The sequence below is a fragment of the Microdochium trichocladiopsis genome, assembly GCF_020744255.1.
Source record: "Microdochium trichocladiopsis strain MPI-CAGE-CH-0230 chromosome Unknown B0I36scaffold_5, whole genome shotgun sequence".
Taxonomy (NCBI): Eukaryota; Fungi; Ascomycota; class Sordariomycetes; order Xylariales; family Microdochiaceae; genus Microdochium; species Microdochium trichocladiopsis.
Genome location: NW_025763548.1, coordinates 513,735 through 539,760, shown reverse-complemented (window position 1 = coordinate 539,760; position 26,026 = coordinate 513,735). Strand labels below are relative to the sequence as shown.

The window sequence follows — 26,026 nt, the reverse complement described above, 5'->3', positions numbered from 1 at the left end:
GACGATATGTTCGCGGTTCGTGCGTGTCAAGGCTGTGGACGCCACACGAGCAAGATGGGCGCGCTCAGGCTAGGCCTCCAAGCAAATACAATGGAGCGATCGAGGTTGTCGATTACGAGCGCTGCCACAGCCACTTGACGATCTTTCCTTCGAAGCGCACCTGTAAGTCTCATGCATGATCTGGGTAGTCATCAGCCCGATCCAGCTCCACGCACTGCCCATTGTAGAAACGGATGCATCCAACGGAACCATCAGCCGGGCACAATGGTAAAGGGCGTAATAAGTTGGCCAAGTTTTGAGAGTTCATCAAGAAGCCAAAGAGCCCTCGCAAGGAGGCTGGCTGTGCTCGTCAAGGGCTGATGTGTAGTCCTTGTAGTTTCGCCATTCGGTACAATATCGGACACTGTTCGGATCGAAGCACGCGATGGGACTGCAAAAGGTGACTATCCGCATTCCTCGCATTTCTCGACAATTTCATCCCGGAACTCCTCCGCCCAAATAATCGTTGTCTGGATTCTATTGTACATTTCGTAGCTCGCTAGATGTTGTACATGGGGGCTCGGAAGAGTCATCATTCGCCCCGCCACCGTGAATTCGAGTATTGTCGAGACTCAGACTTCGTTAGTCGCTTGATTCTGGCACGAATTCTCCGTATCGTATGACCTCGATATCGTCGTATTAGACACGTTTACTCCCTGTACATCGCCACGAGAGGGGTCAGTCTGTTATTCCATGCAATGCGGTTGAAGGTCGCTTTCTGGTCCCTAAGGGATACCGAATACGTACGGAGGAAGGAGGAACTCGCCCCACGAGGTAGCGAGGAAAGCGACGGCAGCCTGCAACCAGTTCCAGGTCAGTCATGGGCCATTCAAAGTATGCGCGCGCGAGAGCGGACGAAAACGTACTCCGAAGACGGCGACGCTCCGGACAACAGAGGCGTTCTCGGGCGAAGTGAGGGCGGCATAAGTCGAGCCGATGAAGCCAGGGGCGGCGCGCGCGCGGCCAGATTCTACTCTCTTGGGTGCCATCGTGATTTGCGTTGAGGTTGAACTGACGAGGCGGTTCTCTCGTGTGTACTGGCGTTGGGACAGTGGTGGTTGGTGACTGACGCAGCTCTTGAAAAGTCGACAGGCGCACGCAAGCCACAGTCATCATGGAAACGGAGCTCTTAGGTTGTACACTAAAGCCACATGTAATTGTGGCGCAGCGCGCAGGCGGGCGGGTCCTCTCTCAGCGCTGATGGCGTCACCCGTCGCTCAGTGAGAGTCCATTCACTCACTGGAGCTCTTTCACAGCGCTGCGCCGGAGCTCTCAGAAGGCCCCACCTGTAAGTGATCACCACATGCCGCAAACTGTGTGCCTGGACCATGGATACTTCTACATGGTGAGACTGGACAAAGCTGGCAATGGCCAAACCGACATTGCGCGCGTTCAAGTCTTGATCCGTGTAACGCCGTTGGAGCTTTCACCAACCCAACAGATATTCTGAGCACAGTTATCGCCAACACCGGACCTGCGAGCATGGAGACACAAACAGCTTGATCAGCATCTCACTGACGTAGCACGCAGCTGCGCCTGATTCCAGCCCATACATACTCAGAAACACCACGCTCGCCCACACACACACGCTCAGTGCTCAGCATGGCTAGCAGCCGCACTCCAACCGCCAGCAGAAGCAATGCTGCCACTGTCCAGCACGCCAGCTCAACGGCAGGTGGGTTCTTCCGCGCCTCGCTGCCCTCGCCGGCGCCCAGTACGGCCTCGAGCAGGGCGGCCGCCCGCCTGCCACGGCCGCGGTCGAAGCCGCTGCTGCCCGGGTCGCGCAAGGAGGACTACGCGCGGGACTACATCTCGCAGCGCATGATGCACATCTCGCGGCGCTGGGTCAAGAAGCACGGCATCCCGGACCCGGCGGATCAGGTCTCGGGCTACGAGAGCATGGACGAGGTGTGCACCGACATGGAGGAGGTTGTCGACGTGCTGTGGTTCTCTGGCACTCGTACGTTGTTGGATTACCCAACTCCCCCGAGATCATTATCCGGGCGTTTTCTGGGGGGCCTTTTGGCTGACACTTTCTTCTTCTTTCCGGCTTTGAAGCGTCGATACAAATCCCGACACTTCTCGCCCTGGCCCTAGCACTGACCGAGTATCTCCCCTCGTTCCCGCCCGCGCCGCGGCCCACGTTCGGCCTGCTGCAGAAGCTTGACCACTGCTTCGCCTCGCTGCTGGTCGGCAGGGACGTCAAGACCAACGAGCCCCTGCCCGGCTTCCAGCGCGGGCTCGGCGCGGGCTTCTCCCGCACGGACATGGTCCGGATCAAGTCCCTTGCCGACGAGACGCGGATGCTCGTGGCGGTGGTGATGAGCGGCGAGGCCGATGTCGACGACTTCGAGGAGGAGGTGGAGGGTGATGACCCTGCGGCGGCGGCAGCATCAAGTCGCAGGGTCGGGGGGCGGGACGTCCCATCTTCCACTTTGCACGCTGCCACCAATGGCGACGATGACGACGACGACCTAGAAATAATAGAGTCCACCTCTCCCATCACCACATCCATCAAGCCAGAGCAAATCGACGACGCCGACTCCTTCTCCTCCACTTCTGGGGCCGAAGACGAGGAGGACGAAGGCCAAGAGTTCATCGACGTCGAGCCGCCCACGAACAAGCGCAAGCTCGCCCAGCGCCAGCAGCAGGAGGGTTCTACAGATTCGTCGCACACGCCATCAGGAGCCGACGCGCTGGATCAGCACCTGGCTGACGAGGCCAGGAAGCGAATCAAGATGGAGGAGGAGGAAGACGGCTCCTCGGTCGGCGCAGGCATGCCACCCGCAGCTGCTTCGCCCCGGTACGGCACCACCGCCCGTGATTCAGCTCCTGCTTCAGAACGCGATGGTGGTGGCGGTGGCAACATCGTCGTGATGAAGGACGAAGACGAGCCCATGAGCGGAGGAGGCATGCACGTCATCGATGGCGGCGTGGAGTCCAAGTCTGGGGCCCCGGCAGCGTCGGACCACCAGTTTCACTGGACGGTGGAAGATTCGGACTCGGACAGTGATGGTGATGGACGCACGAGCCCGAGACCGGGCCAGCAACGACAGGAGCAGCAACAGCCTCAGTCTGGTCCTCTGGCGTCACAGGCACAAACAAGGGCGCAGCGAGAGGTTGATGAAATAGATAATGAGGACGATGAGGAAGAGGAGCTGCACATGAACGTCGCCAAGGTATACGAGAAGACTCTGACACAGCTCGGTGAAACTTTGGGCGAATCAATAATAGACGATCAATAGTCTACCTTGTCAAACGACAAGCCGACCGAGGTCAGTTTTAAGTTGTTTTGCGTGATGGTGCCATCAAGCCCAACTGACGTTCATGTGAATTATACAACCTCTTCATTGCGTTACTGTTGAACTGCCCTGAGGCGATTCTGCAGTCCTGATGGTATTGCTGTAAATCTGAGAACATGCTAAACGCGTACATGGTCTAAACACCCATCCTACCGAGACCCCAAATCACGTACACCCGCCTAAAGGCCAGACAGTCTCCCTTCGCCAGATTCATGTGGTCAAAACGGCCCGCGCCAAACCTGCACAACTGACTATATCATCGTGCGAGGCTGGGTGTGAGGGACCATCTCCTCGTATGGTCGAGCATGGCGATCAAGCTCTGAAGAGTACGACTTTCTGAGGCCGCCCGCTGCGGCGGACGAACCATACTTGCCCTCCTCGTTCGCCCACTGACGACCACCGCCTGGAAGAGGCCCAGAGATCTCGATCATGTTTCCACGGCGAGCCTCGTTTTCCTGCTGCTTGCGCCGGACGGTTAGGCAGATAGCGACAATGGCCGTCATGATGAGCGCGACGCCAATGCCCGCCCCAATACCAGCCTTGGCGGCAACCGAGAGACCCGATGCTCCGACAGTCTCGTCATGTTCTTGACTGGCCGCCTCACCAGTCTGCGCGGCAGTGCCACTAGACCCTGTTGCAGAAGAGGTGGTCTGTTCAAAGTCAAGAGTTAGCTGTGGCCCGAAATGGTAGATGAGACAACTGGTTCGGCGGACTCACCCCTGTAGCGGTGGCTGAAGTACTGGCGGCAGTCTCTGCTGAAGCACTGCTGGATGTCTCCACGGTGGTCGATGAAGTTGGCGTTGACTCGGCAGAAGCTGAGGTAGGTTCTGCCGTGGTCGTAGTAGACTCGGTGGCTGCGGTAGTGGGTGCAGACTGTGAAGAGGCTTCTGTGGATGCAGGCGATGGCGAAGCAGTCTCGGCAGGCGATGTCGTCGCCGCCTCAGCGGGTGAGGTCGTTGCAGCCTCCGGAGCAGGAGTAGTGGTTGGGGCGGGGGGAGCCTGAACCGCAGCGCACCGGTCCTTGGCCGAGTTCTCGGCGAGTGTGACCTGCTCAGCACCCTCGGCGGCACATGCTTGGGCGACACAGTCGCGGACGCCGTTGGTCACGTCGCCGACGTAGCTGCAGACGCAAGCGGTGTCGCCAACCGCACAACCCATTTTCGATACGTCGGCCAGCACGCCATCGACACATCCTGCAGCGCAGGGAGATAGTGCAGCCTGGGAAACGACCTGGCCGATGAGTAGGCCAGCAATGGCTGCGTACAGAGGGATGATCATCTTGACCAGGTGTCGTTGGTTTGTGATCTTTGAGTTTTGGTGGTTGTGTCGTGAGGACAATGTCAAGCTGGCGGGCAACTAATATCCTTCACAGTAGAGGTGGTGGACAAATGTGGCGGTTACACCTGGCGAAATGAAACTCCGTGATACAGGCTAGGGTGGGCTGTACAACGTGGTGGTGGAAATGAGCAGAACGAGTAACAACGTCCGCGCGGGTAGAGGTGTTGCTGAAAGTACTGGAGAGGGGGTTTTCCTATCGTCTTTTTGGATGGTTATTCCTGGGACTGAAACTGCAGTCCCGTGCTGTTGTTGGTTATTGTTGTTGTTTTGAAGTATGGATGAAGAGAACCGCCGGGGTTGCTGGTATGAACAGACAGAGTTGGTGATGAATGAGCGTGGAGCAGCCGGAAAAGAAAGGACGGACAAGACACCGAAAGGAGTGAGGGTCGGAGGGCGAAAGGAAGATGACGACAACGAAGACGGCAGGCGAGGCGCGTGCAAGAGCGGCAGCAAAGACCTCAAGAGGAAGGAAGGAAGGAGGAGGAGGAGAACGCAGCGTGGAGCGGGCAGGCAGGTGCAACCCTGATGTAAGTAAGAATAGCGCTGGCGTGGCAGGGTCAACGTTGCCTGTCGTCGGGTCTTGGGGCCCACCCGTCGTTGCATTGTGGTTCGGCTGCAGGTACCTGCCTTAAGGTACTGGGCCACTTGCACGACAGGCACGCACGCCAGGGGCTGGCTAGTGGCAGCAGCCATGTGGGCCGCGGGCCCAAACCAGCACAAAGTCCTCTCTGCCTCCTCCCTCATTGCGCACCAGCCTCCGTCCACGATCCCAGTCAGTCCTCGCCAGTGCCGCTGTTGCTTTGCACCCTCGTCGGTTGCCAGGATCAGCTTGGCGTGCCGCCTGACGACCCCAGACTCGTAACGCAATGCTACCCTCCGCCGATTTGACATGGCAGCTCCGTGCAATGCATCCACCTTCCGCCCAGGGCAGCCATCCTCCGCTCGCGCGCCTGTCTTTGCCTATTAGGCAGGCCATCGATATAAACTAAATGCAACTAATGCGGCGACATGGACGTTTGACAGCGAACGGCGCAATGTGACACAGAGGTTCGTTCGGACGGACTTGGCCAGTCCAAGTGCCGCACACCACTAGAACACTGCCTGTGGCTTGCAGCGCTGTGCCCAACTGGCACCCCAGGTCTCAGTGACGTATTTCCCAAGACAAACTAGCGGCGGTCTTGATTCTTACCGTCGAGATTGTCCTCCAGTCCCCCGCCTCAGCCGTCGTCCTTCCCTCGAACCAATCTGGAAGTGTTCGCTGACGATCCTTGACTCTTCCTCAACGGGCGTCACACTGCATGTTCAGCCTCGGGACGAAGACTTTGCCCTCTTGAGTTCTCCAAAACCACGAGAACCCTGCACACAGCCACTGCGGGCGGGCGAACCTACGCGTACGTAAGTCAGTTCTCTACGAATGTGGCCTGTCCCCTTCGCTTGGTGCAACGACGGCCACGGGCTGGTCCGGCGCCGCGTCGCCGCTTGTGTGTCGAACCCCTGAGTTCGGTAGGGGCCGTGGCCAACACACTACTGTACTGCCTTCGCACGAGCGCCGCTTGCACCGAGAGTGCTTCAAAGAAGTCCATCTTCACTGGCAATGCTCAATGCAGTTGTCGAGAGGCATGGCAAACATTCAGCATGGAGAGGCTCACGGGCATGAGCACCATTATGCCCTCTGATCGGCGTGCTCATGTGCAGCAGGTCCTCCGAACAGCGCCTGTTTCAAAAGTTGCCCTGTCGTCGAATCGCACGGGAGGGCGCCTGACAAGGTGGCAGATCCTCGCCAGGGGTCGAGCCAAGCGGCGTATTCGAATCTCTAACACGCCAACCCAGACCCTGCGGGTCTCCTGCCCCACAACGCCGCGAGTGCTCGCTGCTCAGCCTTTGGCTGTGTCGTCGAGTATCCTGGCGAGTCGCTCCTCGAATGACAGCTCGCATCTGCCCGCCGACCGTGTCCCATCGCCAGGTCACCCACGACGATCAAGGTCAGGGGCAGGACCATTCATGGCGGGGATGGGATCCGCGGCCTTGTGAGCCTCTTGACCGATGGCATGCCCAAAGGCACGCGCCAAAGCACGCGCTGGAATGCAGAGACATTTGATGTGCCACGCCATTCATTGCTGGTGCCCATGTCAGAAGCTCCAAGTGAGTCGTTGCCAGCTTCCCACACAAGGGACAGGGGTGGTCACGCATGAGCCCACGCGAGCAAGGATTTCGCACTGCCTTTCGCCGTTGTCGCAAGTCTACACGACCCATAAAGGACGACCCTGAGCCACAGTCAAAGTTCTCTGGGCGTGCACTCAAACACCCCTATTCGCATGCAATTACCAGCCGCGATATGTGTGCATTACTCGTGTTTGCTGTTCTGCGTCTGGTCCGGCCTGCTAACTTTCAGACATGAGACTTGACCTCCAAGTTCCAGCTTGACTGGGCACGGACGCATGCTCTCCGCCAGCCGTCATGGTCAAGCCACAAGAAATCTCCACATGCCAATCCAAGTCAATTTACTTCAGACAAGCAATATCGCGCCCCCGGGCAACACCCCAATATATCACTAATTCCATGCCTCGATCACCTTCACGCAAGCTGGTGACTGCTTGGCTCGCAGACATGGACCGCTGGTCATGCCTTTGCGTCTCCCAGTGTTAAACAACACATCCTTTCCGGCCCAAACTTCGGAATTGACAAGCGGACGTCCGAGTCTGAGTGCATGTGATTGAGGCGTGCGTCTGGCCATGTCTGCTCATTCAGCCGTCAAGTTTAAGAACAAACGTTCTCCGCGCGCCCCTGACCGCCCGGTTCAACGTTAGAGAAAAAGAAATTGGCGAGACCGGCTAGCCTCCGGCCGTTGAATCCGCCGTTCTTTTTTGTAGCTTCTGCATGTCTACAACCTGATGAGTCGTCCCAGTTGCAGATATATGCGACGCCATTCGTTCACGTAGACCCATGCCCGAGGGCAATGAATCACAGCCGGGCTTGTGCAGCAACCACTCTGACGATTTGTGAGACGACCATGGCGACCTGCAAGTAGCACATGCACTTCCCACATCCGCGAATCGGCAAAGTGGGAGATAACGTGATGATAGGATAGCAAGGTTTGAAGTCTACTGAGCCCTTTATGCTTCTCACTCGATGCCAGCTGCGCATCCCCCAGGGAGCATGTAATTGACAATGACAGTCACAGAATCGAAGCAATGAGCACTGTTGTCGTGTTCCGGTCAGTAGCACTTGACTGTCTTTCCAGTTTCTCGCCTGCTTTATTTCCATGTGAACAACCGCTGCCACAACTCATTCTTGAGCGCGGTGTACTCGTCGCTCGTCCGTAGGACCGCATCGCGGTTCTCGACAGCCCTGCGTACGAGGTACGCAATGCATTCACTCATGCTGCCCCATGTCGTGCACTTGAAGACATCGGGTGTCATAATGACCGCATTGCCATCGCCAGCCGGGGGATACGGTTGCCCATTCCCTTTGGCCGAGTCATAAGCCAGATCACTGCCCCCGGCACCGCCATCCATCGCGACAGCTCTGGGCGAGGCACTCGCAGCTTGTGCTCCCAGAGTTCGTCCATGCTCAAGCAAGCCGAAACTGACTTCGTCCGACATGCCGTGCAATTGACCAAAGGCCACCGGGACTGTTGGCAAGCCAGCCGCGACCCGCTGCCGGTGCAACTCGTACGCGGCAAACACACTCGCACGATTGTGACTCGCCAGCAGCAGGTTGGTCGATGGGAAGGGGTACTTTTTGTGACCCTTCCCAGCTGCACTTGCGCCGTCGTCCCCAAAGGCCCCAAACGAGCGCTCCAGCGCACCCCGGGCAATGGCATTATACGCATCGTCCGTGTCCTGCTTGGTGTCGTGGATCAGCCTGCGGTCGTCGGAGAGGATGTACGCCCCGCGCACGAGCTTCAGCCCCAGCGTGAACCCTTCCTCGTGCGCGGCGCGCATGTGCTCCTCCACCAGAGCCGGCGTGGCCTTCAGATACGCCTGGTACGTGTTGTACACTGTCGCCGCCGCCGTCGTCGTCTTGGCGCCCTTCTCGCCGCCGCCGCGGTTGAACTCGCGCATCAGCTGCAGCGTGGTCAGCGCGATGCCGTGCTGGAAGTGCTGCGACTCGGCGTCGACAATGACCCGCACCGAGCGCGACGCGCAGTCGGCGCAGATCTCGCGCAGGGCCGAGAGCATCTGTGCTGGCGGGAGCTGCCGCGCGGCGAAGGCGGTCGTGACCGCGGTGCCGGCGCCGGTGAGTCTGAAAGTGAGAAAAAGCCGCGGATCGTCAGCAGCCGTGCTTTATGTCAGAGATTCAAGAAAGAGGGAGGGAAATCCGCCTCCGTGTTCGCGGGGAAATGGCAAAACAACCGGATGACATCTGCGCGATGAGGCATGCGATGCGGATGCGTTACTTACTTTACGGCCAAAAAGTCCCCGTCCTCGACCAGCGCGGCCGTCTCCATCGTGCCCCTTCTCCAGTCCTCGATATCGGCATCGTGCGCGGCGGCCGCCGCATCTGCTGACGACGATGACGACGAGGACGACGCAGAGTCAAAGTGCGCGAGCTGCGCCTGCGTCCGGTGATCAAACATGGTCTCGCGGGCGTACGTCAGGATCACCCCTCGGAACCCCAGGTCCTTGAGGTTCCGCACGGTCTGCCGGGTCTCCTGGCCCGTCTCGCCCGCGCAGAACTGGTTGTAGAATGTCGCCTTGAGGATCCCGTGGATGACGGGGTTCTTGTCGACACTGAGCAGCCTGGACGAGTGCGAGCGCTGGGTGAGGAACTGCAGGATGCTGAGCGACGGGAGGAGCAGGAACCTGTGCGACGAGACCGTCGCTATCAGCAGCGAGCGGAGGAGCATCCCCATCGGCAGCCGGGACAGTGGCCGGCTTGATTTCTTTGTGGTCGCGGCGGCGTGGCTGCGCGCGGTGGTTGCGGTTTGGGGGTATGGGTTGGTCTCATGTTGGGCTGCTGCTGTGGTTGCTGCTGCTGTCGAAACGTGGACGTTTCGCTTGCCTGAGGAGTAGTGTCTGCGTTGTATGTTGTTGTGCAAGTATGCAACGCTGCTGCGGTTATGGAGAGTACTCCAAAGCACGTTCGCCGACAGTGGTTTCACCTTCCTGGTGATCATGGTTGAGATGTCCGTGAAGTCGTACGGTGGAAGGGCGTGTTAACAACTCGAAAGCAAGTAAGGTCTTGGCCAATCGGCGGAGTAGGCTCGTCTCGGGAGGCTGAAACGCCGCAGTATCACGATGAGCCAGCACAGGATATCTTCAGTGAAGCGAGGTTGAGGATGGTTGAATAGTCTACACGAGGATCACGACCACGCTCGTGGCCAGGGACGGACGATTTCTAGCTTGACCTGCAGACCTGATTATCCGCGCCCAATCGGACAACTGGCCGTCTATTCGCTCCGCACGCGCTCAGGGCCGTGGTGGCATTTTGTCACCAGTCGCTGATCTATCTGGATATGCTTGCGTGAGGGGTCGTCGTCACTGATACGCAGCTACTCCTCCTGGCAAGCTCCGATATGGAGGGTGGCGTTGGGGAGGATAAGCCGCTCAAAACCGAGACCCTTTTCGCACCATCAGTCTGGGAATACAGGGGTTAGTAGATAAGCTGACATGTCTTCGCCCAGTTCGACGTACTGCGACTGGGCCATCTGGCTGGTGGATGGACGGGATCAATTGGTTAGGCTCCAACCTAAAACTCCCTCCCCGGCTTGTATCGCACTCGGGGGGAGATACCCCGCCCCGTGGGTTGGGGAGGGAGGAAGGTCAGTAATACTGAGGCGATAACGGACTGCGGGGTAGCGTAGCGTCGGTGCTTGGGAGGATGAGGAGGCAGCAATGCAGATGCGGGCAGCATGGACCGTTGAAGCTTCAGGGATCATCTGAGGAGCCACTTTGATTGATCACATGATATCCGGTGCTGATAGTGAATGGCCGGGGTCAACTGGAGAGGAAGGAGGCGCTGCGAAGAAAGATGGGGATATGCAGAGGAGGATTTACCAGGGGAGATATTGCTGGGCCGATTACGGCCAGTTCGGACGAATCGGGATTAAGTGCGAGGGCTCTTGCTCTTCCGGTAAGGACAGCTTATACAAAGTCATACACGATGAGCGGCAACGTGGAATGAGATTCCCGAAATTCTGGAACGGAAGGACTGCCATGTCTGTTCAGTCACACGCTGAGTTGGAGGGAGGAACGCGCCGCGCAAAGAGTGATGCTACAATGGACATAAGTCTCCTATTTTTGAGGATAAAGCCTTGATCCAGTTGGGCCATTTTGCGGATTCATGCCATTTGGGATACGAATGCATTCATAATCTCACGGTGATGAAATCGCCGTACTCAGACTCTCAGACTATAGTACCTTTCGGGTTGCTTTAAAAACCAGGATAGTCACATAGTAATTGAAATACTTCCCGAGCTCAAGAATTCAGCATCTGACTTCGTCAATATATCATCATCCATCATTCAACATTAGCCTTGCATTTCAGAGGTCCTCGAGCACAACAGCAGGACGTGAGGATGGAAGTTGAGTGGGCGTGGAGTAATGGTGTTGATGCATTCGAATATAAATTACATAATCCAGAATCCTTTTCGTGAATCTAGGATCTGAAAACAGATGTTTCGTATACTCACGGCTTCATGTTTCGAAAGTCCTATTCCCACAAACTGTTCAAGCCGCCTTCCTTGCCGACCAGCGGATCAAGCTTCGGCTTCCCAACACTCCAGACCTTCTCGAAATTGCCGACATGGGCGCCCCCTTCGGCCCAGGTCCAATCTTTGCCCTCAGGATACGCCCCGATCATGGTAAATCCAGACAGCTCGCAGTCCTGAACTGCCTTTCTTGTGTCGTCCCCGCTGACCCCGTGGAACCCTCCACCCGTGAGCGCGATTGCTTCTGCGGCGCTATCTCCTTGCCCCGGGTGCTCTGGGTCGTAGGACTTGTGCGCGACGCCGGCGGGGATGATGAACGCGTCACCGGCATGCACGGTGAGCTCGACGCCGCCCGGCTCATAGTATACTCCCTCACCCGCGCTGTCCCCTCCCCACTGCGTTTCTGAACTCCCCGCGGTCTTCTGGCCGTGTCTTTGCTCCTGTGCCTGGCGCGACAGTGGCGTGTTCTTTCGCCAGTCTGCATCGAGGTCGGCGACGCCAAACCGGATCCTGCCCGGCCCGGTCAGCACGGCCATGCACTCGTGCGTCTCTGGGTGGTAGTGTGACGGCTGGCTCAGGCCGTACTTGGCGACCCACTGCGTCTCCCAGCCGTGAGAGAGGAAGTGGTCGTACACCTCGGCTGCATCCACGCGTGGCGTATTATCGCTGTTTGTAGGCGAGTCCCTGCCCTTCAACGAAGCGGCCGACGGCCTGAAGAAGCCAGGAAAGTATAGCAGCGGAAGATGGGAGTTTGGGATCAGCTTGGTCGGAGAGATGTGGTATACCACGGGCGAGGGCGCGGCTGTTGCCATGTCTGTGCACGTTATACAGGTTCGAGCTGTTAATACTGAGCGTCGAGGGAATATACCACGGGATATGTATGCAAAGAAATGAAAGACTGCCATTCTACGCGTCACGCCATGTCTCCAATATCGAGGGGCAATGCACCCCAGAGCTTAAATGGCAGGTTCATAGTGCTCCAATTTCTGTGGACCTTGGAGACCTTGGAGGATGGGAAGAGACGACGGGTCATATTTTCCACTACATCCGACTGTGTGAGAGTCAGACACATCCATCGTATGGCTCCCAATAGGCGCACGGGTACCCGTGCGTATAATATTACACGGGTACCCGTGCAGATTCTGCTTACAGCTTAGCGTGTCTTAATTCCCGCCGACATCGCAATCCTGGATCCATATCCGGGGTGCACCCATATCAGCAGAAAAGGTCTGTCTTGACCTTCGCTGGTGATCTCAGGTGCTGTCAGCATACAATACTTTACGCGCTACAAAGCGCGCTGAGGTGCTTTCGTGTATTTCTTTTATTACCATTACTAGCCTCAGATTTGTCTCCCGATGGCAGCTACTAGTAGTACCCACCATTCATTTCCCGATGACAGTCTCCCTCCGGAAGGCACCTACGAGTCCCGAGATACCTTATTTAAAGCTATCAACGAGTGGGCGTACACAAGAGGCTACGCCTTTGTTACGAAAAGGTCAACAAAGGAAAAGACAGGCAGGCTCTCAGTCGTATATGCATGTGATCGATCATGTCGCGACTACGCCTCTGGAAGACCGCGCCAGCGAAAAACATCTACGCGAAGTACCAACTGTCCGTTCTCTGTACTAGCAAAAGAGTCACGAGACAGCGGCACATGGACAATACGACACCGACCCGACCCGCAGTTTGCCCAACACAACCACGAGCCAAGTTTACACCCATCCGCCCATCCTAAGCATCGCGCACTCGATACGGAAACGATCACTCGTCTATCTAGCCTCGCAAATGCTGGCGTCGCACCTAAGGAGATTCGAACGTACATACACCAAAACACGAGTTCGATTGCAACGCAGCAAGATATCTACAACCGAATCGCGGACAGTAGGCGCGAGATGTACGAAGGGCAGAGCACGATCAATGCCCTAGCTAACCGGCTTGACCATGAAGGTTTCTGGAGCCGTTTACAACTTGATTCGGAGAACCGCGTAAAGGCTGTGCTTTTCGCCCATCCAGAGTCGCTAAGCTATCTTCAAGCTTATCCGGATGTTTTAATCCTCGACTGTACCTACAAAACGAACAAATACGGAATGCCGCTCCTAGATATAATCGGAGTAGACGCTTCTCAACGATCCTTCTGTATCGCATTCGCATTTCTTAGTGGAGAAAGCGAGGAAGATTTCGTTTGGGCTCTAGAGCGCCTCCGGTCACTCTACGAAATTAGCAAATCCCGCCTACCTTCAGTTATTCTTACCGATCGATGTCTTGCTTGTATTAACGCAATCGCAGTATGCTTTCCTTCTGCTGCTTCATTGCTATGCCTTTGGCATGCGAACAAAGCCGTCCTTCGATACTGTCAGCCTTCATTCGCTATCCAGCTACAACTCCAGGACTCCGAAGCCGACAAATCTGCGAGACTGAAAGAGTGGCATGACTTTTACCAGCACTGGCACCAAATTATTCGTTCTCCCACCGAGGCAATATTCGATATCCGTATGTCGACATTTGAACAACGCTATATTACAACGCATGTACGGGACGTGGCCTACATTAAAGAGACATGGCTTGACCTGTATAAGGAAAAGCTTGTAAAGGCCTGGGTTGACAGCTACCCTCATTTCGGTAATGTTGTTACTTCGCGCGTCGAAGGTGTCCATGCGCTTCTTAAAAGTCATCTGAAAACGTCGACACTTGATTTGTTTGAGGCCTGGAGGGCTATTAAGCATGCGCTAATAAACCAACTTGGGGAGCTGAGGTCCAACCAGGCAAAACAGCAGATTCGGTCTCCGATCGAACTTTCCGGTCCACTTTATGGTGTAGTACGGGGTTGGGTATCACACGAGGCTCTTCGAAAGGTTGAAGAGCAGCGGAAGCTTCTCCAGACGAGCAGTCCGCTACAACGCTGTACAGGCATATTCTCTCGGTCGCAAGGCCTACCATGCGTTCACAAACTTGAGGCTTTGTTGTCCGAAGGAAAAGCCCTTTGCCTAGGAGACTTCCATTCGCATTGGCACCTAATCCGGAGCGGCGCGAAACCTTTTCTCCAAGAGCCTCGCCAACGTATTGATATGACTAGTACCAACACTTCTTTACCGCGATCAAGTAACCGAAGGGAGCCTAGCGGCTTTGAAGCTGTTGAAGTCGCGGCTAAGCGAAAGGGACCTTTAACCTGTACTAGATGTCACCGTCTAGGTCATTCAAGGACGTCTCGATTATGCCCCCTAAAGTACGCAGAGCTACAACTTCGAGTAGAGGCGGCATCGCAACAGCTACGAATAACACCAGAGCCGCCGGCCGACACGTCGATACCTGAAGCTACGATTGAATTATCGACGTGCAGACCTCAACATGAGTCGCCAATTCCCGAACTTCTTAATAACTCGTCGGCCCAAGAAGGGATTACGGAACAGATCTTAGAAGAGATCGAAGCTCGGCTCTCAGAAAACGACCAGCCCTTACGACGAGCTAAAGAACCCGTCTCAGAGTACGCCGAAGAACACCAGCAAGCTCCGGAGCAGCCTTTAAAATACAGTGACCCAAAAGCGATTTACCAAAGATACGTCGCTACGCGAGAGATCTGGAAGAAGTCCCTACTCCCGGGTACCTATGCGAGCAACCAGATGTACCGGCAGGCAATGGGTTTACCATTACGGTATAGTAAAGCGCAGTACGATTGGTGCTTAGACCATAAGCAAATGACGAGGCGTTGCTTAACGCGAGAGGGTGAACGGGCCTGGACAAGGGAAGAAATGATGGCATATTTGGACTGGGATCGGTCTGAGACGGAGCGAATCGATGTTCAGGTTGCCCAGGAGTCGACAAGCGGTCTAGCTAATCGAAGAGGTATGGGTGATGTGTGGAGGAGGGCGGCACAGGACTGTGAGGAGCAGCAAGTTCTTCACCGGGATGATGATGAGTGTATTATAGTTAAAGGTTAAGTCAAATACGTTATACGTGTAAGGCAACGCACATACTGTGATCGGAGGTCAAACAGCACCTGAGGTCACTAGCGAAGGTCAAGACAGACCTTTTCTGCTGATATGGGTGCACCCCGGATATGGATCCAGGATTGCGATGTCGGCGGGAATTAAGACACGCTAAGCTGTAAGCAGAATCTGCACGGGTACCCGTGTAATATTATACGCACGGGTACCCGTGCGCCTATTGGGAGCCCCATCGTATTGGTGGATTAGGTAAGTACGATAACGAACGCTTATGTAACCACACCTGATTATGAGGGTGCACCATCTTGCCATTCAGCAGCCGCGATACGAATGATACTTCTCTCTACCACACCTCGAAGTCCTTCAACCATGGGATGCGACTGCTGCAAACCACAACTCGTCAGCCCTGAGCCGGTCAATGCGCCAATCGCAGCTCCATTCGAGGAGACGAGCAGCTGCGTAGAGTCTTGCTGCGATGACGACGAGGAGCCTCTCGACACCAACGCTCCGGACCAGAAAGAAACCCCAGACGAGAGACCGTATGATTGCCGCTCCTCTGGTGTCACCGCAGACGAAAAAGACGATCATGCCACCGACGCGCCTGACTGCTGCCGTGGCAAGGCCGCCCCGTGCTGCGACACGTCCTGCATTGACCGCTTGGCCGTGCGGGAGTGCGAGTTGAGTGCTGCAGCTGGCCCCCTGCCGAATATCCAGACAGACAGTGAGTACGCTAGGTACTCTTTGAGAAGGTCATTCACGAGTGCTAACTTGCTCTCAGCTTGCGGCGGAGCTGCCAATGGCAAAGCGTGCAGCCGGCATAGTCTTTCTGCCCTCGACCGCTATGGCGCTACTCTACAGGCCCTGGGATGTATCTGCCGCGCTCTCATTGCTCTCGGCCAGGAAACCTGCTGTGAAGTCCGCGAGCGCCGTTCGCTGGACGGCAAGCAGTGCTCCAAGAGGTCGTCTGCTCGATCCCTTCTTCGTACTTCGCTTGAGTCCCTCCACAACAGCGGCAAGGACCAGGACGGGCAGAACCGCTTGCGCCTGCAAAAGGGTTCTGGCGGAAGCGTCAGGTCTGTCAAAAGGCCGTACACAGATGCTTGTGCAGAATCTTGTTGCTCAAAGGACAAGCCCGCCAAGGCTCCATCCATCAAGGCGAGCTGTGCTGGATCTTGCTGCTCCCCCGAAAAGCCTGTCGCCCAAACTCGACGCCTTGCGTCTTGCGGCGCAGAAACTCCCAGTGTCGAAGAGTCTCCGCCCAAGGTCGGCTGCCCTGCAGACACAGACTCGTGCTGTTCCAATGTCAAGTCCGTTGAATCTCCAACTAGCGGGTGTGCAGCATCTTGTTGCGGAACAGTTCAGCCGATCACCAAGGAGGTCGGCTCTTGCTCCAAAGCATCAAAGCAGGATGCCGTAAAGACTCCGAAAAGTAGTTGCGCGGACTCTTGCTGCGCAGAGGACCGGCCGGTCAGCCCTCAACGCTCTTGTGCCGATGCTTGCTGCTCCTCTGCACCACCCGATCCTAGTCTGAAAATCGAGAGAGCCCTGTTTCAAGCCATGTCAGACATAGAGAACCAGGGCACCGGCATGGAACACGTTGTTCTCAGCATTTCTGGAATGACTTGTACTGGGTGCGAGACAAAGCTCAATCGAACCCTCGCTACTGTCCCCGCCGTCAAAGACCTAAAGACCAGTCTAGTCCTCTCACGAGCCGAGTTCAACATTGACTTTCGCCTTAGCTCGGTAGAAGAAGTCATGAAACATCTGGAGCGAACGACCGAGTTCAAGTGCGAAAGAGTCCAGAACCATGGATCTAGCCTGGACTTTATCGTCTCCGGTGAGCCCTCAAATTTCACCAGTCAGACTTGGCCGGAAGGCGTTGTTGAAATGACCCTTGTGGACAAGCAAACCGTGCGGGTGGCATTTGATCCGAAGATCATTGGAGCACGAGACCTCGCCGAGAAGATTTGGGATCCGCCAATCGCGCTTGCTCCTCCCCGTGGTGACCCTTCCCTGGAGGCTGGTAGCAAGCATGTCCGTCACGTCGGATACATGACGCTTCTCTCCGCTGTCTTAACAATTCCGGTCCTGGTCATGGCATGGGCGCCGCTTCCTGAGAGGGAGGTGGCATATTCCTCAGCTTCGCTCGCCTTGGCCACGGTCGTTCAAGTTGTTATAGCAGGACCTTTCTATCCCAAGGCTCTAAAGGCTCTCGTTTTCTCAAGGGTTATCGAGATGGATCTTTTGATCGTCTTAAGCACCAGTGCTGCTTATATCTTCTCGGTGGTCTCCTTCGGGTACCTTATTGCAGAGAAACCACTTTCGACGGGTCAGTTCTTTGAAACGAGCACTCTCTTGGTAACCTTGATCATGGTTGGCCGGTGGGTTACTGCTCTCGCTCGTCAGAGAGCTGTCGAATCCATTTCTATCCGGTCACTTCAGGCATCGACAGCAATTCTTGTCGATAAAGAGAGCGGAACAGAACGTGAGATTGACGCCCGACTTCTTCAATATGGCGACACCTTCAAAGTTCTGCCTGATTCCAGAATCCCGACCGATGGCACTGTCGTTACGGGGTCGTCTGAGGTTGATGAGTCTATGATCACTGGTGAATCAAGGCCGGTAGAGAAGTACTCCAAGTCTGTGGTTGTTGCTGGTTCTATCAATGGGCCTGGAGTCATGACTGTCCGACTCGACCGCCTGCCTAGCGACAACACTATCAATACCATTGCTGCAATGGTTGATGAAGCGAAACTGTCGAAACCCAAGCTGCAGGATCTTGCAGATAGGGTAGCATCCTACTTCGTCCCGGTGGTCGTGGCATTGACGGCCATTACGTTCGTTGTTTGGGTTGCAGTCGGCGTCACTGTTCATGGGTATGATGGATCCGAAGCCACAATCCAGGCCATCACCTACGCCATTACTGTACTCATCGTATCCTGTCCCTGCGCCATTGGACTGGCTGTTCCAATGGTTATTGTGATTGCCAGCGGAGTCGCTGCCGAGAGGGGAATCATCTTCAAGTCCGCAGATGCGATCGAAGTCGCTCACAAGGCGTCGCACGTCGTTTTTGACAAGACTGGGACCTTGACTCGGGGCAAGCTTTCTGTCGTCTCGAAAGACTGTGTTGACGAGGCCAAGCTCCCTCTTCTTTTAGGCCTCATCAAAGACAGTCGGCACCCAGTTTCGGTTGCTGTGGCTGCTCACCTGAGGGATGCTGGAACTACGACGACTTTGACTGTTCCTGAGCCCAGGAGTCTGACTGGCAAAGGTGTCGAATCCACCCTAGGTGGCCAGACGCTTCGAGCAGGCAATTCCCGCTGGCTGGATCTCTCCGAACATGAACTCGTCCAGCCAATGCTTGCCCGAGGGTATACTGTCTTCTGCTTCACTGTCGACAATGCGTTGAAGGCAGTCTATGGTCTTGAAGATGAGCTTCGACCTGACGCTGTCGGGACCGTCGGGGCCTTGCAGAAGCGTGGCGTCGCGGTACATGTGGTTTCCGGGGACGACGACGGAGCTGTTCAGACGTTGGCCTCCAAGCTTGGCATTCCTATCGACAATGTGCGTTCCCGAAGCTCCCCATCCGACAAGAAGGATTACGTCCAAACCCTCCTCGGTACTGGCACAGATGGCAAGCAAGCGGTGGTCGTTTTCTGCGGTGACGGCACCAACGATGCCGTTGCTCTCGCGCAGGCTACGATTGGCGTCCACATGAATGAGGGCACAGATGTCGCGCAATCAGCCGCGGATGTCGTTCTCATGCGCCCTTCTCTGGCTGGCATCGTCACCATGATGAACGCCAGTCGGAAATCTGTCAACCGCATCAAGTTCAACTTTGCATGGAGCTTCGTGTACAACACCTTTGCGATCCTGCTCGCCGCGGGCGCTTTTGTCAATGCGAGAATCCCCCCAGAGTTTGCCGGACTGGGGGAACTGGTGAGCGTGTTGCCAGTCGTCGTTGCTGCGGTGCTTCTGCGCTATTCGACGATCTAGGCACAGATAATCATCATTGCACGGGTGCCAACGGCGCAAATTCCACAAACTCTCCTTGACATCGGACTGGGATCGCCGTTGCTAAAAGCGGGATGCGATAGCTCTCACCACCTTCGAGTTCGAACCGCAAGCTCTGATTGGTACTATTCTGTCATTTCCGATAGTCTGCTTCAGTGTCAAAGGAGACTCTCCCAGGGGAGGGTTCAACTCAGTCCCTACCGTTCTTCACATATCCTATTATACAGGACATACTCGTTAACAACCACAATTTCTTGGTAGAATCACTTGCAGAGGGGATCTTAAGAAATGGCTCGCGGATCCCCATGTCAGCTTCATTCTTATCATTAGAACAGCATTTGAACATATGTAGTTGCCTAGCCACGATACAGACATTGAATCTATAATTCCGTCGGCGGCAAAACTTCTGATACATTCTCCTCGAGCCCCACATGTGATTCTTAGGCCATCCGCGCCCTCAGCGCCTGGGCGGGAAATCCCAATCAATAGCGCCGGATGTTTGAGGAGCATGAATGTGTCTGGGAGCCGAGAGAAGCATTATATGTTGTTGAACAAATTGCTGATGACGAGGAGCTATCGAATGCTGTTACTTTACGGTAATTCTGACGGGTTGGCCTCAAGGAAAAAAAGAAGCCCTTAAGCTGAGCACAAAACTTTTTGATAAAGAGTAGAAAAGGAAATCTAATCGAGCATCATCATGTAGCTCTGGTGCGGCAGAGATTTTAGAGCGATCCAAAACATAGCAGACTAACAGATTATTGCTCCATGTTGCTGATGGCTGCTCTTTGGCCCAATGGTGGACTTCTGGGTCGTGATATACCTCGACTGTATTGTGAGTAGCGTGGCAGGCCTAAAACTCAGCTCTGTAGAGTGCTTCCACGTTTAGATTGCAGACGCGGAACTTCAACCTCGTCTGAACCACTTGGCTTCGTCACTTTTGATGGCCTAGACGACTCTTCTGCCTTATCCTTCTCCACAGTCCGGCATGCCTTCCCAAGTGTCTCGTCTTCGTCACGGGCAACTCTTGCCGCAGCCTTATGGCTGAGGGTATTCTCCGTGTTGCCGCCCATAGCCCGGCTCAAGCACATAGCACAGGCTCCGACCCCTTCAAGAGCGCGCTGTCAATCTTGCCGTCATAAATTGGTGTGAGATATATAACAGCCCGTAAATCACATTCAAGCCCATTATGTACATAAATAGGCGTGGGTCGTAGGACAAAGGGAGGCGGAGATTGCTAAGCCAAAGCATAGAGGGGAGCGGGTCACTGCAACTTTGTTAAATGGGCCTTTTCTCCGTGATCGAATCATCTAAGCACCCCTTTCACGTATATTGAATGGTATGCTAGAGGTAGGCCACGTTGCGTCATGCTATGCAAGGTCTATATACCATGGTAGAGCCTACCCGTTCCTCACTTACTCTCCCGAATTTCGTCGGGCTCTTCGCTATATTATTTCTTGCCTCTGTAACCTAAATGATCGATCTCGGGAAATGGTCCTGCACAATCTCAACCCCCCAAAAATGGAGCCCTTTAACCACTTTGCCAATTGTTAAAATGGTATAGTTTTGATCAGCCAGAATCTGGCTATCTGCGTATTCCAACACCGATGACCTCCAAGGGCCTAGCAGTACGCCGCTGCCCTGACACTGTAATCAGTTGATCAAAGGAAATAAAAGGGTATTTCAGAAAAGTTATTGAGGTATTTCTGGGCGACAAGTTTGACCGCTTTGCAGTCGGTAGTCGTCTCCTGTGCGTTGATCGCCAGACTGCCGCCACCGCCGATAGGGCAGGCCATCATATCGATTGACTCGCCATTTTGGCGAATGTTCACGACGCCACCAGGCCCAACGGAAAACTGCATGTCGGAGGGAGACGTGGCGGCCCGTGCAGATCCCGTCTCGTTGAGGCCGAAGCGGAGAAGGGCGAGGGGTTGCGCCGAGCTGGCCGTGCCAAAGCGCCGCTCGTTGGTCATTCCCATGAGTCTGGCGACTTTGGCGGGGTCCATGGAGGTCTCGTCCGGGGTCCCTTCGACGAGCGCAGCGTGCGGTACGGGATGCTCCATGATGGCGACGTACTGGCGATCATGGCTCCCTCCCTGTACGAAGACTCGGCATGGCGGGGGAACAATGCCTGTAGCGCTGTTAAATATGCGGCGGCTCGCTGCTGTATTATTGCCAGGCAGTATACAACAGATATGAATCGAGAGCGGGATAGATAGAGACAGGGGTGCGTACTGATAGTGGTTGATGTGACGGATGTCGTCGTTGTCGTGTCAGTGGTAGTCGTGGTGGGCATGGTGGTCGTGACCATCTATTGCTCGTCATGTCTACTGTCAGCCGTGTTCGCTTGCAAGACTGTGGGATAGCCAGCTACCTCATTGATGGTAGATATTACGGAGGTCGTCTCCGTAGCGATCACGATACTCGTGACTATGTATGTCTCCGGCTGCGTCGCGGTCGTGGCAGTAACTGATGTGAGCCCTAATGCGACGGTTCCTGTCTGCTGTATAGTGGTGGCGATCGTGATCGTAGTGCTCAGCGCTAAAGCTGTGACGGTGACGGGCTGGACACCCGGGCACAGAGGAATGTTGGAGTCGTCACCGCTGTTCTGGCGCTGTTCCAGCGCGTGGAAAGCTGTAGTCTGGGCAACAAGACCCACGCCGTCTTCATTGCGCTTCTTTATGGGCTCTACGCGCACAGTAGTGAAGATCGTGGTGGTGACTGTCGATGTGCGCTACATAGCTTGTGAGCGTGACGGCCCCTGCTCCGGCTAAATGGATGAACTGACCGTCTCAATCGTAGTTTGGGTTATTGTGACAGTGTCCAATCGCGTCTGTACAGTCCTGTGTGAGGATTTACGACAATTAGATGGATTGCTTGGCATGCCTCATACCGCGGTCGTGAAATCGGAGACGAAAGTCGGCTCCGTCTTGATCGTACTTGCGGTCAAGGTTTCGGTCTATGAAGGTGAGTGTCTGTGTCAAACTCGTGTCGTTTCAGAGATCCCATATGATGTAGATTGAGAGTTACCTCAGTCGTTGTCGTCACCTCTAGTGTGTTGTCTGTACGCGTCGCGGTCACAAGCTCAATGGAGGTAGAGGTGACGGTGAGAAAGCTAACCGGTGGTGTCACCGTCGTCGTAAAGGAGCCCAAGCAAGGGCTGTCGACGGCCTGTATACGAATGGCCACCCACAGCTGTTGGCACGACGCACTTGCGATAAACAAGGATACGAGGGCGGCTGATTTGTACATGTTGCAGGTTTCTGAGGAAGATGAGCTTGGCAATCCGATATTCAACTGCCGAAGCGGAGCAAGCGAGAAAGCGCAGGTTATTCCGTGGCTTAAAGGAAGCATCACTTACACGATCTCCGTGTTAAGGGAGAGTCGGACCTTGGTTGTCCTGCCCTCAGGAGATATGATGAGACATCTGCATACCTCAGAGATTCGATAAAGTGTGGGGATTGCGCCAGTGTTGGTGGCCCTGCTTAAATGCCGGGCCGCTATGATTTATCTCGAATGGTATTAGTTTAATCTCTCACAGCTCGCCACGAGCTTCGCGTCAGGCAGGATGGCGTGTACTTTTCTACCATCTTGGGCCCTGGAGAAGACTATTAGACTTGAAATTGAAAGTGAAGGCGACAGGTACACGAGCGCATAGATGGTCAGATGTTTGACGCATTTTGCTCACGCGCAGCGATCGTCGCCATGCTCCCATTTTCTTATCAGTCGAACATCAATGCATTTTTCACGTGGAGGTATTGACCGGTGTTGTGACGCGGAACTTCCCGTCTTGATTCTAGTCAGCTAGGAAATTGATGATCCAGGCCAGTTCTAGGGCCTGGCAGCTGAGCATATGCGTTTCTAAGGAATGAGCCCACCTGTTTCTGAAATGTCGCCGCAAGCCACAGGGCTGGTGTATTGATTGTCTCAATTGGCCCTGAAAGACCTCCGCTATTAAGGGAGGCCAACTGAGCCTGTTGGAAGCCAGATGTTCCGGGGATCGCCCCACGCGGCCTGAGACAAGGGGAATATGCAGACACGAACCATGAAAGAATCCTTCAACCTGCAGACATGTTGGCAAGCCATCATTCCGATCGACCTTTGAAACTTTCCGCCGTCCACGCGCACGGCGGCAAGTAAGCCACCGCTTCACATTTGAGCTCTAGTGAAGGTCACTCCGTCATTGTTAATCTATCATCAAAAATGCCTGGCCTTGATGTAGGTGCTCAACATATGCATGTGTGGGTACCGGTCATGAAAGCGGCGCGTGCCATGCATAGACATTCAGCTATTGTCGAACCACTACGAGGCTTCAAGTCTTGATAATTAGACGCTGAATTCGAAACTCGACTATATCATTTTGCTTCGTCACTTTTAATGGCCCAGATGACTCTTCAGCCTCCCCGTTCTCCACAGTTCTGTCAGCCTTCCCAAGGTCCTGGTCCTCGTCACGGTGCAACTCTTGCTGTAGCCACCGGCTGGGTTCATTCTCCGTACCGCTGCCCCAAACATGAATGAAGTGCACAGCGCAGGCTGCAAACAGGTCAAGAGTGCGCGGCCGACCTTGCCGTCATAATGGAGTGAGATACACAACAGCTCGTGAATCATCAGTTTAGTACGCTCTTCGAGGAGCTTCGAATGCTGGGGATCCTCCCTATACGAGAAGACTCCAAGATAGAAATCACCCTCCTACGCCCAACTAGCCCCTCGCGAACCATTTAGACCTTATCTTATAGAGTGCGCAGAAAAGTATGGCATGTGGCTGACAAACACAAGCATCGGCCAATCAAGAGATACCAAAGCAGGCGTCACTGCAGAAGTTGAATCATGGTCAATGTGTCTCTTGATCATGCCTTGAGGATCAGGAAGACGTACTCGGTGAAGGCAAAATCTTATCCAGATGACACACGCCTTGTCTAAAGCTTTCTTCTGTCGCCTACCTGTCAGTTGGCTTCTGAATTCTTCATATCAGACGTATCGTTTTGGATTCGCAGCCATCAAAAATGTTCTTCCACTTAGTTCCCTGGATTGGCCTAGAGGAGAAGATCCCCACACGAAAGAACTCATTCGGGGTGCCGTCGCTGTCAGTGACAGCTTCTCCAGTATCGGTGGCAGGACATATAATCAGTCCACACACCATTTTGAGTTCCACCAACGTTCGCCCATCGTTGTCTTCTCGAGTATTGACGTCGTCAACTTCTTCGATGGAGCTCGCGTCATCCATGGAGCTCTCGTCATCCATGGAGCTCTCGTCAGTGTCTTCGACGTCGCTCTCATCGACTTTAAACCAACCCCCCCGGGTCAACTTGAAACAACTAGAAAGCAGCAAGAGGCTTAAATTATGGCCGGTGTCTTTCCAATTCCCCGTCTCGATTTCTGGATCGTCCCAATCGAAGGTACATTCGGCCAGGTAGGTCCCCCTTGAGTCCAGAAGTAGCCAATTTGGCTCGAAGAACATCAGGTATGGGTTGCTCTTGAGAACAAAGGGGGTTATGCTCAGAAGCTTGGAGTGGATATCGAGTGCTGCGCAAGACAGCTGACCATGGAGATCAGCACCGCGATGGCTCAGATGTGGAATCACTTCGGAAAACTCTGGTATACACCTTGAAAACTTAATCGAATTAATCCGAAAGGGGATATAGCCAAAATGGACGCGCTGATCTTGGCATGCCCAACTCCAGGATGGTGCAATGAATGATTCGGTATGCCTAGCCCTTGAAAGCCTGGAAAGCATGTCTCCCAGTGCAATGGGCTGCTTGTTTCCGGCAATCCATGACAATTGTCTGTGTAGATCTTTGCGCCAAAGTCCGGCGAGGTAATCATCGTCTGGTCCAAGAAGGTTCTGGAATAATGCAGCCAGACCCGACAATGCGGGCAAGCGATCTTCGTTGTGAGTGAGCTGACGTCTCGAGTAGTCTCTTGTAAGACCCATCCATTCGTTGTAAGTTGATACAGAGTTCAGTCCCGACCCGTTCTCAGTCCATTTCTGCAAGATCGAGGTGACAGGGCTTTGAAACTCGCCACGCACCGCTCTCTCGCCCTCTTGTACTGTTCCTGTAGCGTCAACGATGTAGATTTTCCGTTTACAGAACAGTAGCAGCACTTTTGATAGGTGATGCTCCTGGAATGTCCATGCGCGGGTTTTCCAAACGGAGTCGAAGTGATCATCCAAAGAATAGTCAGGTAGCGAATCCAGGATTTTGCTGAATTTAAGTGTCAAAGGACCGGAAATACCTTCGTTGACCCCAGAAGAGAATGGTATGGAGATGAATGGCTCACGCGGCAGCAGGAATCGTTCCATGCACGAACTAGAAGCCAGCGCACATATTGTTATTGAAGCCTTCCAAAACACCTTGTCCATGCGAGACGCTTCTCGTCGCCAATCAAGCGTGTCACCTTGGATGATGCAGACTGCATCAATCCAAAGGTACCTGATATCAAGGGCTCTGCATGCTTGTATTGCGTCCTGGATCACAGGGCTGGTTTCGGAGATCGTGATGCCAGATAGCCGGTGTGAAAATGTGGCCTCAGTGGTTTTGAACTGTGTTGCCGAAGCAACTCTCGGGCCCCAGCAGTAACTTAGCGCGGCATATTCGATTTGCGTCCTCTCTTCCGGTGGCAACAACTCTGTCAGCACGAGGTGGACCGTCGGACTGTACTGGTCTGCAAATCCGAGATCTATCAGGCGAGTCGGCAGGAACGCCTCTCTGCGAGCCGAGCTTCTCGATTTCAGAGATGACAAG

General features: G+C 54.7%; 9 protein-coding genes across 9 annotated transcripts; 2 read left to right on the top strand and 7 right to left on the bottom strand.

Annotated features, from left to right (window-relative positions):
- Nucleotides 1-764: 764 nt before the first annotated feature.
- B0I36DRAFT_362547 (uncharacterized protein) lies at nt 765-1,028 on the bottom strand (the record flags this gene model as incomplete). Its single annotated transcript, XM_046158676.1, has 2 exons — nt 765-836; nt 906-1,028. The coding sequence occupies 2 exons, from the start codon at nt 1,026-1,028 to the stop codon at nt 765-767; spliced, it is 195 nt and encodes a 64-aa protein (XP_046012407.1).
- Nucleotides 1,029-1,713: 685 nt separating this feature from the next.
- On the top strand, nt 1,714-3,269 carry B0I36DRAFT_226304 (uncharacterized protein; the record flags this gene model as incomplete). The annotated part of the gene is made up of 3 exons (XM_046149082.1): nt 1,714-1,999; nt 2,098-2,459; nt 3,180-3,269. Coding segments are annotated over 3 exons (738 nt in total), but the record flags the coding sequence as incomplete, so codon positions are not given.
- Nucleotides 3,270-3,438: 169 nt separating this feature from the next.
- On the bottom strand, nt 3,439-4,786 carry B0I36DRAFT_113256 (uncharacterized protein). The gene is made up of 2 exons (XM_046147914.1): nt 4,059-4,786; nt 3,439-3,991 (listed from the first exon to the last, which is right to left on the bottom strand). The coding sequence occupies exons 1-2, from the start codon at nt 4,617-4,619 to the stop codon at nt 3,593-3,595; spliced, it is 960 nt and encodes a 319-aa protein (XP_046012405.1). The 5' UTR covers nt 4,620-4,786; the 3' UTR covers nt 3,439-3,592.
- B0I36DRAFT_113275 (uncharacterized protein) lies at nt 4,678-5,406 on the bottom strand. The gene has a single exon (XM_046147915.1). The coding sequence runs from the start codon at nt 5,370-5,372 to the stop codon at nt 4,773-4,775; it is 600 nt and encodes a 199-aa protein (XP_046012404.1). The 5' UTR covers nt 5,373-5,406; the 3' UTR covers nt 4,678-4,772.
- Nucleotides 5,407-7,933: 2,527 nt separating this feature from the next.
- B0I36DRAFT_322320 (FAD-linked oxidoreductase-like protein) lies at nt 7,934-8,860 on the bottom strand (the record flags this gene model as incomplete). The annotated part of the gene is made up of 1 exon (XM_046153836.1): nt 7,934-8,860. The coding sequence occupies one exon, from the start codon at nt 8,858-8,860 to the stop codon at nt 7,934-7,936; it is 927 nt and encodes a 308-aa protein (XP_046012403.1).
- Nucleotides 8,861-8,979: 119 nt separating this feature from the next.
- Nucleotides 8,980-9,961, bottom strand: B0I36DRAFT_322318 (uncharacterized protein). Its single transcript, XM_046153835.1, has one exon. The coding sequence runs from the start codon at nt 9,796-9,798 to the stop codon at nt 9,079-9,081; it is 720 nt and encodes a 239-aa protein (XP_046012402.1). The 5' UTR covers nt 9,799-9,961; the 3' UTR covers nt 8,980-9,078.
- Nucleotides 9,962-11,214: 1,253 nt separating this feature from the next.
- Nucleotides 11,215-12,378, bottom strand: B0I36DRAFT_322315 (uncharacterized protein). Its single transcript, XM_046153834.1, has one exon. It carries the CDS (start codon nt 12,234-12,236, stop codon nt 11,334-11,336), a length of 903 nt encoding a protein of 300 aa, XP_046012401.1. The 5' UTR covers nt 12,237-12,378; the 3' UTR covers nt 11,215-11,333.
- Nucleotides 12,379-15,619: 3,241 nt separating this feature from the next.
- On the top strand, nt 15,620-19,685 carry B0I36DRAFT_430996 (p-type copper atpase). Its single transcript, XM_046162567.1, has 2 exons — nt 15,620-15,993; nt 16,051-19,685. The coding sequence occupies exons 1-2, from the start codon at nt 15,642-15,644 to the stop codon at nt 19,266-19,268; spliced, it is 3,570 nt and encodes a 1,189-aa protein (XP_046012400.1). The 5' UTR covers nt 15,620-15,641; the 3' UTR covers nt 19,269-19,685.
- Nucleotides 19,686-20,944: 1,259 nt separating this feature from the next.
- On the bottom strand, nt 20,945-22,535 carry B0I36DRAFT_362541 (uncharacterized protein; the record flags this gene model as incomplete). The annotated part of the gene is made up of 6 exons (XM_046158675.1): nt 20,945-21,414; nt 21,519-21,594; nt 21,658-22,017; nt 22,072-22,116; nt 22,177-22,242; nt 22,314-22,535. 6 exons carry the CDS (start codon nt 22,533-22,535, stop codon nt 20,945-20,947), a joined length of 1,239 nt encoding a protein of 412 aa, XP_046012399.1.
- Nucleotides 22,536-26,026: the final 3,491 nt, after the last annotated feature.

Excerpts from the sequence above, each read along its gene's own strand:
- B0I36DRAFT_322318 (XM_046153835.1), bottom strand. The coding sequence starts at position 9,798 with ATGATCACCAGGAAGGTGAAACCACTGTCGGCGAACGTGCTTTGGAGT.
- B0I36DRAFT_113256 (XM_046147914.1), bottom strand. The coding sequence starts at position 4,619 with ATGATCATCCCTCTGTACGCAGCCATTGCTGGCCTACTCATCGGCCAG. Across the intron at positions 3,992-4,058 it reads CTTCAGCCACCGCTACAGGG|ACCACCTCTTCTGCAACAGG; the intron begins GTGAGTCCGCCG and ends GACTTTGAACAG.
- B0I36DRAFT_113275 (XM_046147915.1), bottom strand. The coding sequence starts at position 5,372 with ATGGCTGCTGCCACTAGCCAGCCCCTGGCGTGCGTGCCTGTCGTGCAA.
- B0I36DRAFT_430996 (XM_046162567.1), top strand. The coding sequence starts at position 15,642 with ATGGGATGCGACTGCTGCAAACCACAACTCGTCAGCCCTGAGCCGGTC. Across the intron at positions 15,994-16,050 it reads GCCGAATATCCAGACAGACA|CTTGCGGCGGAGCTGCCAAT; the intron begins GTGAGTACGCTA and ends ACTTGCTCTCAG.
- B0I36DRAFT_322315 (XM_046153834.1), bottom strand. The coding sequence starts at position 12,236 with ATGGCAGTCTTTCATTTCTTTGCATACATATCCCGTGGTATATTCCCT.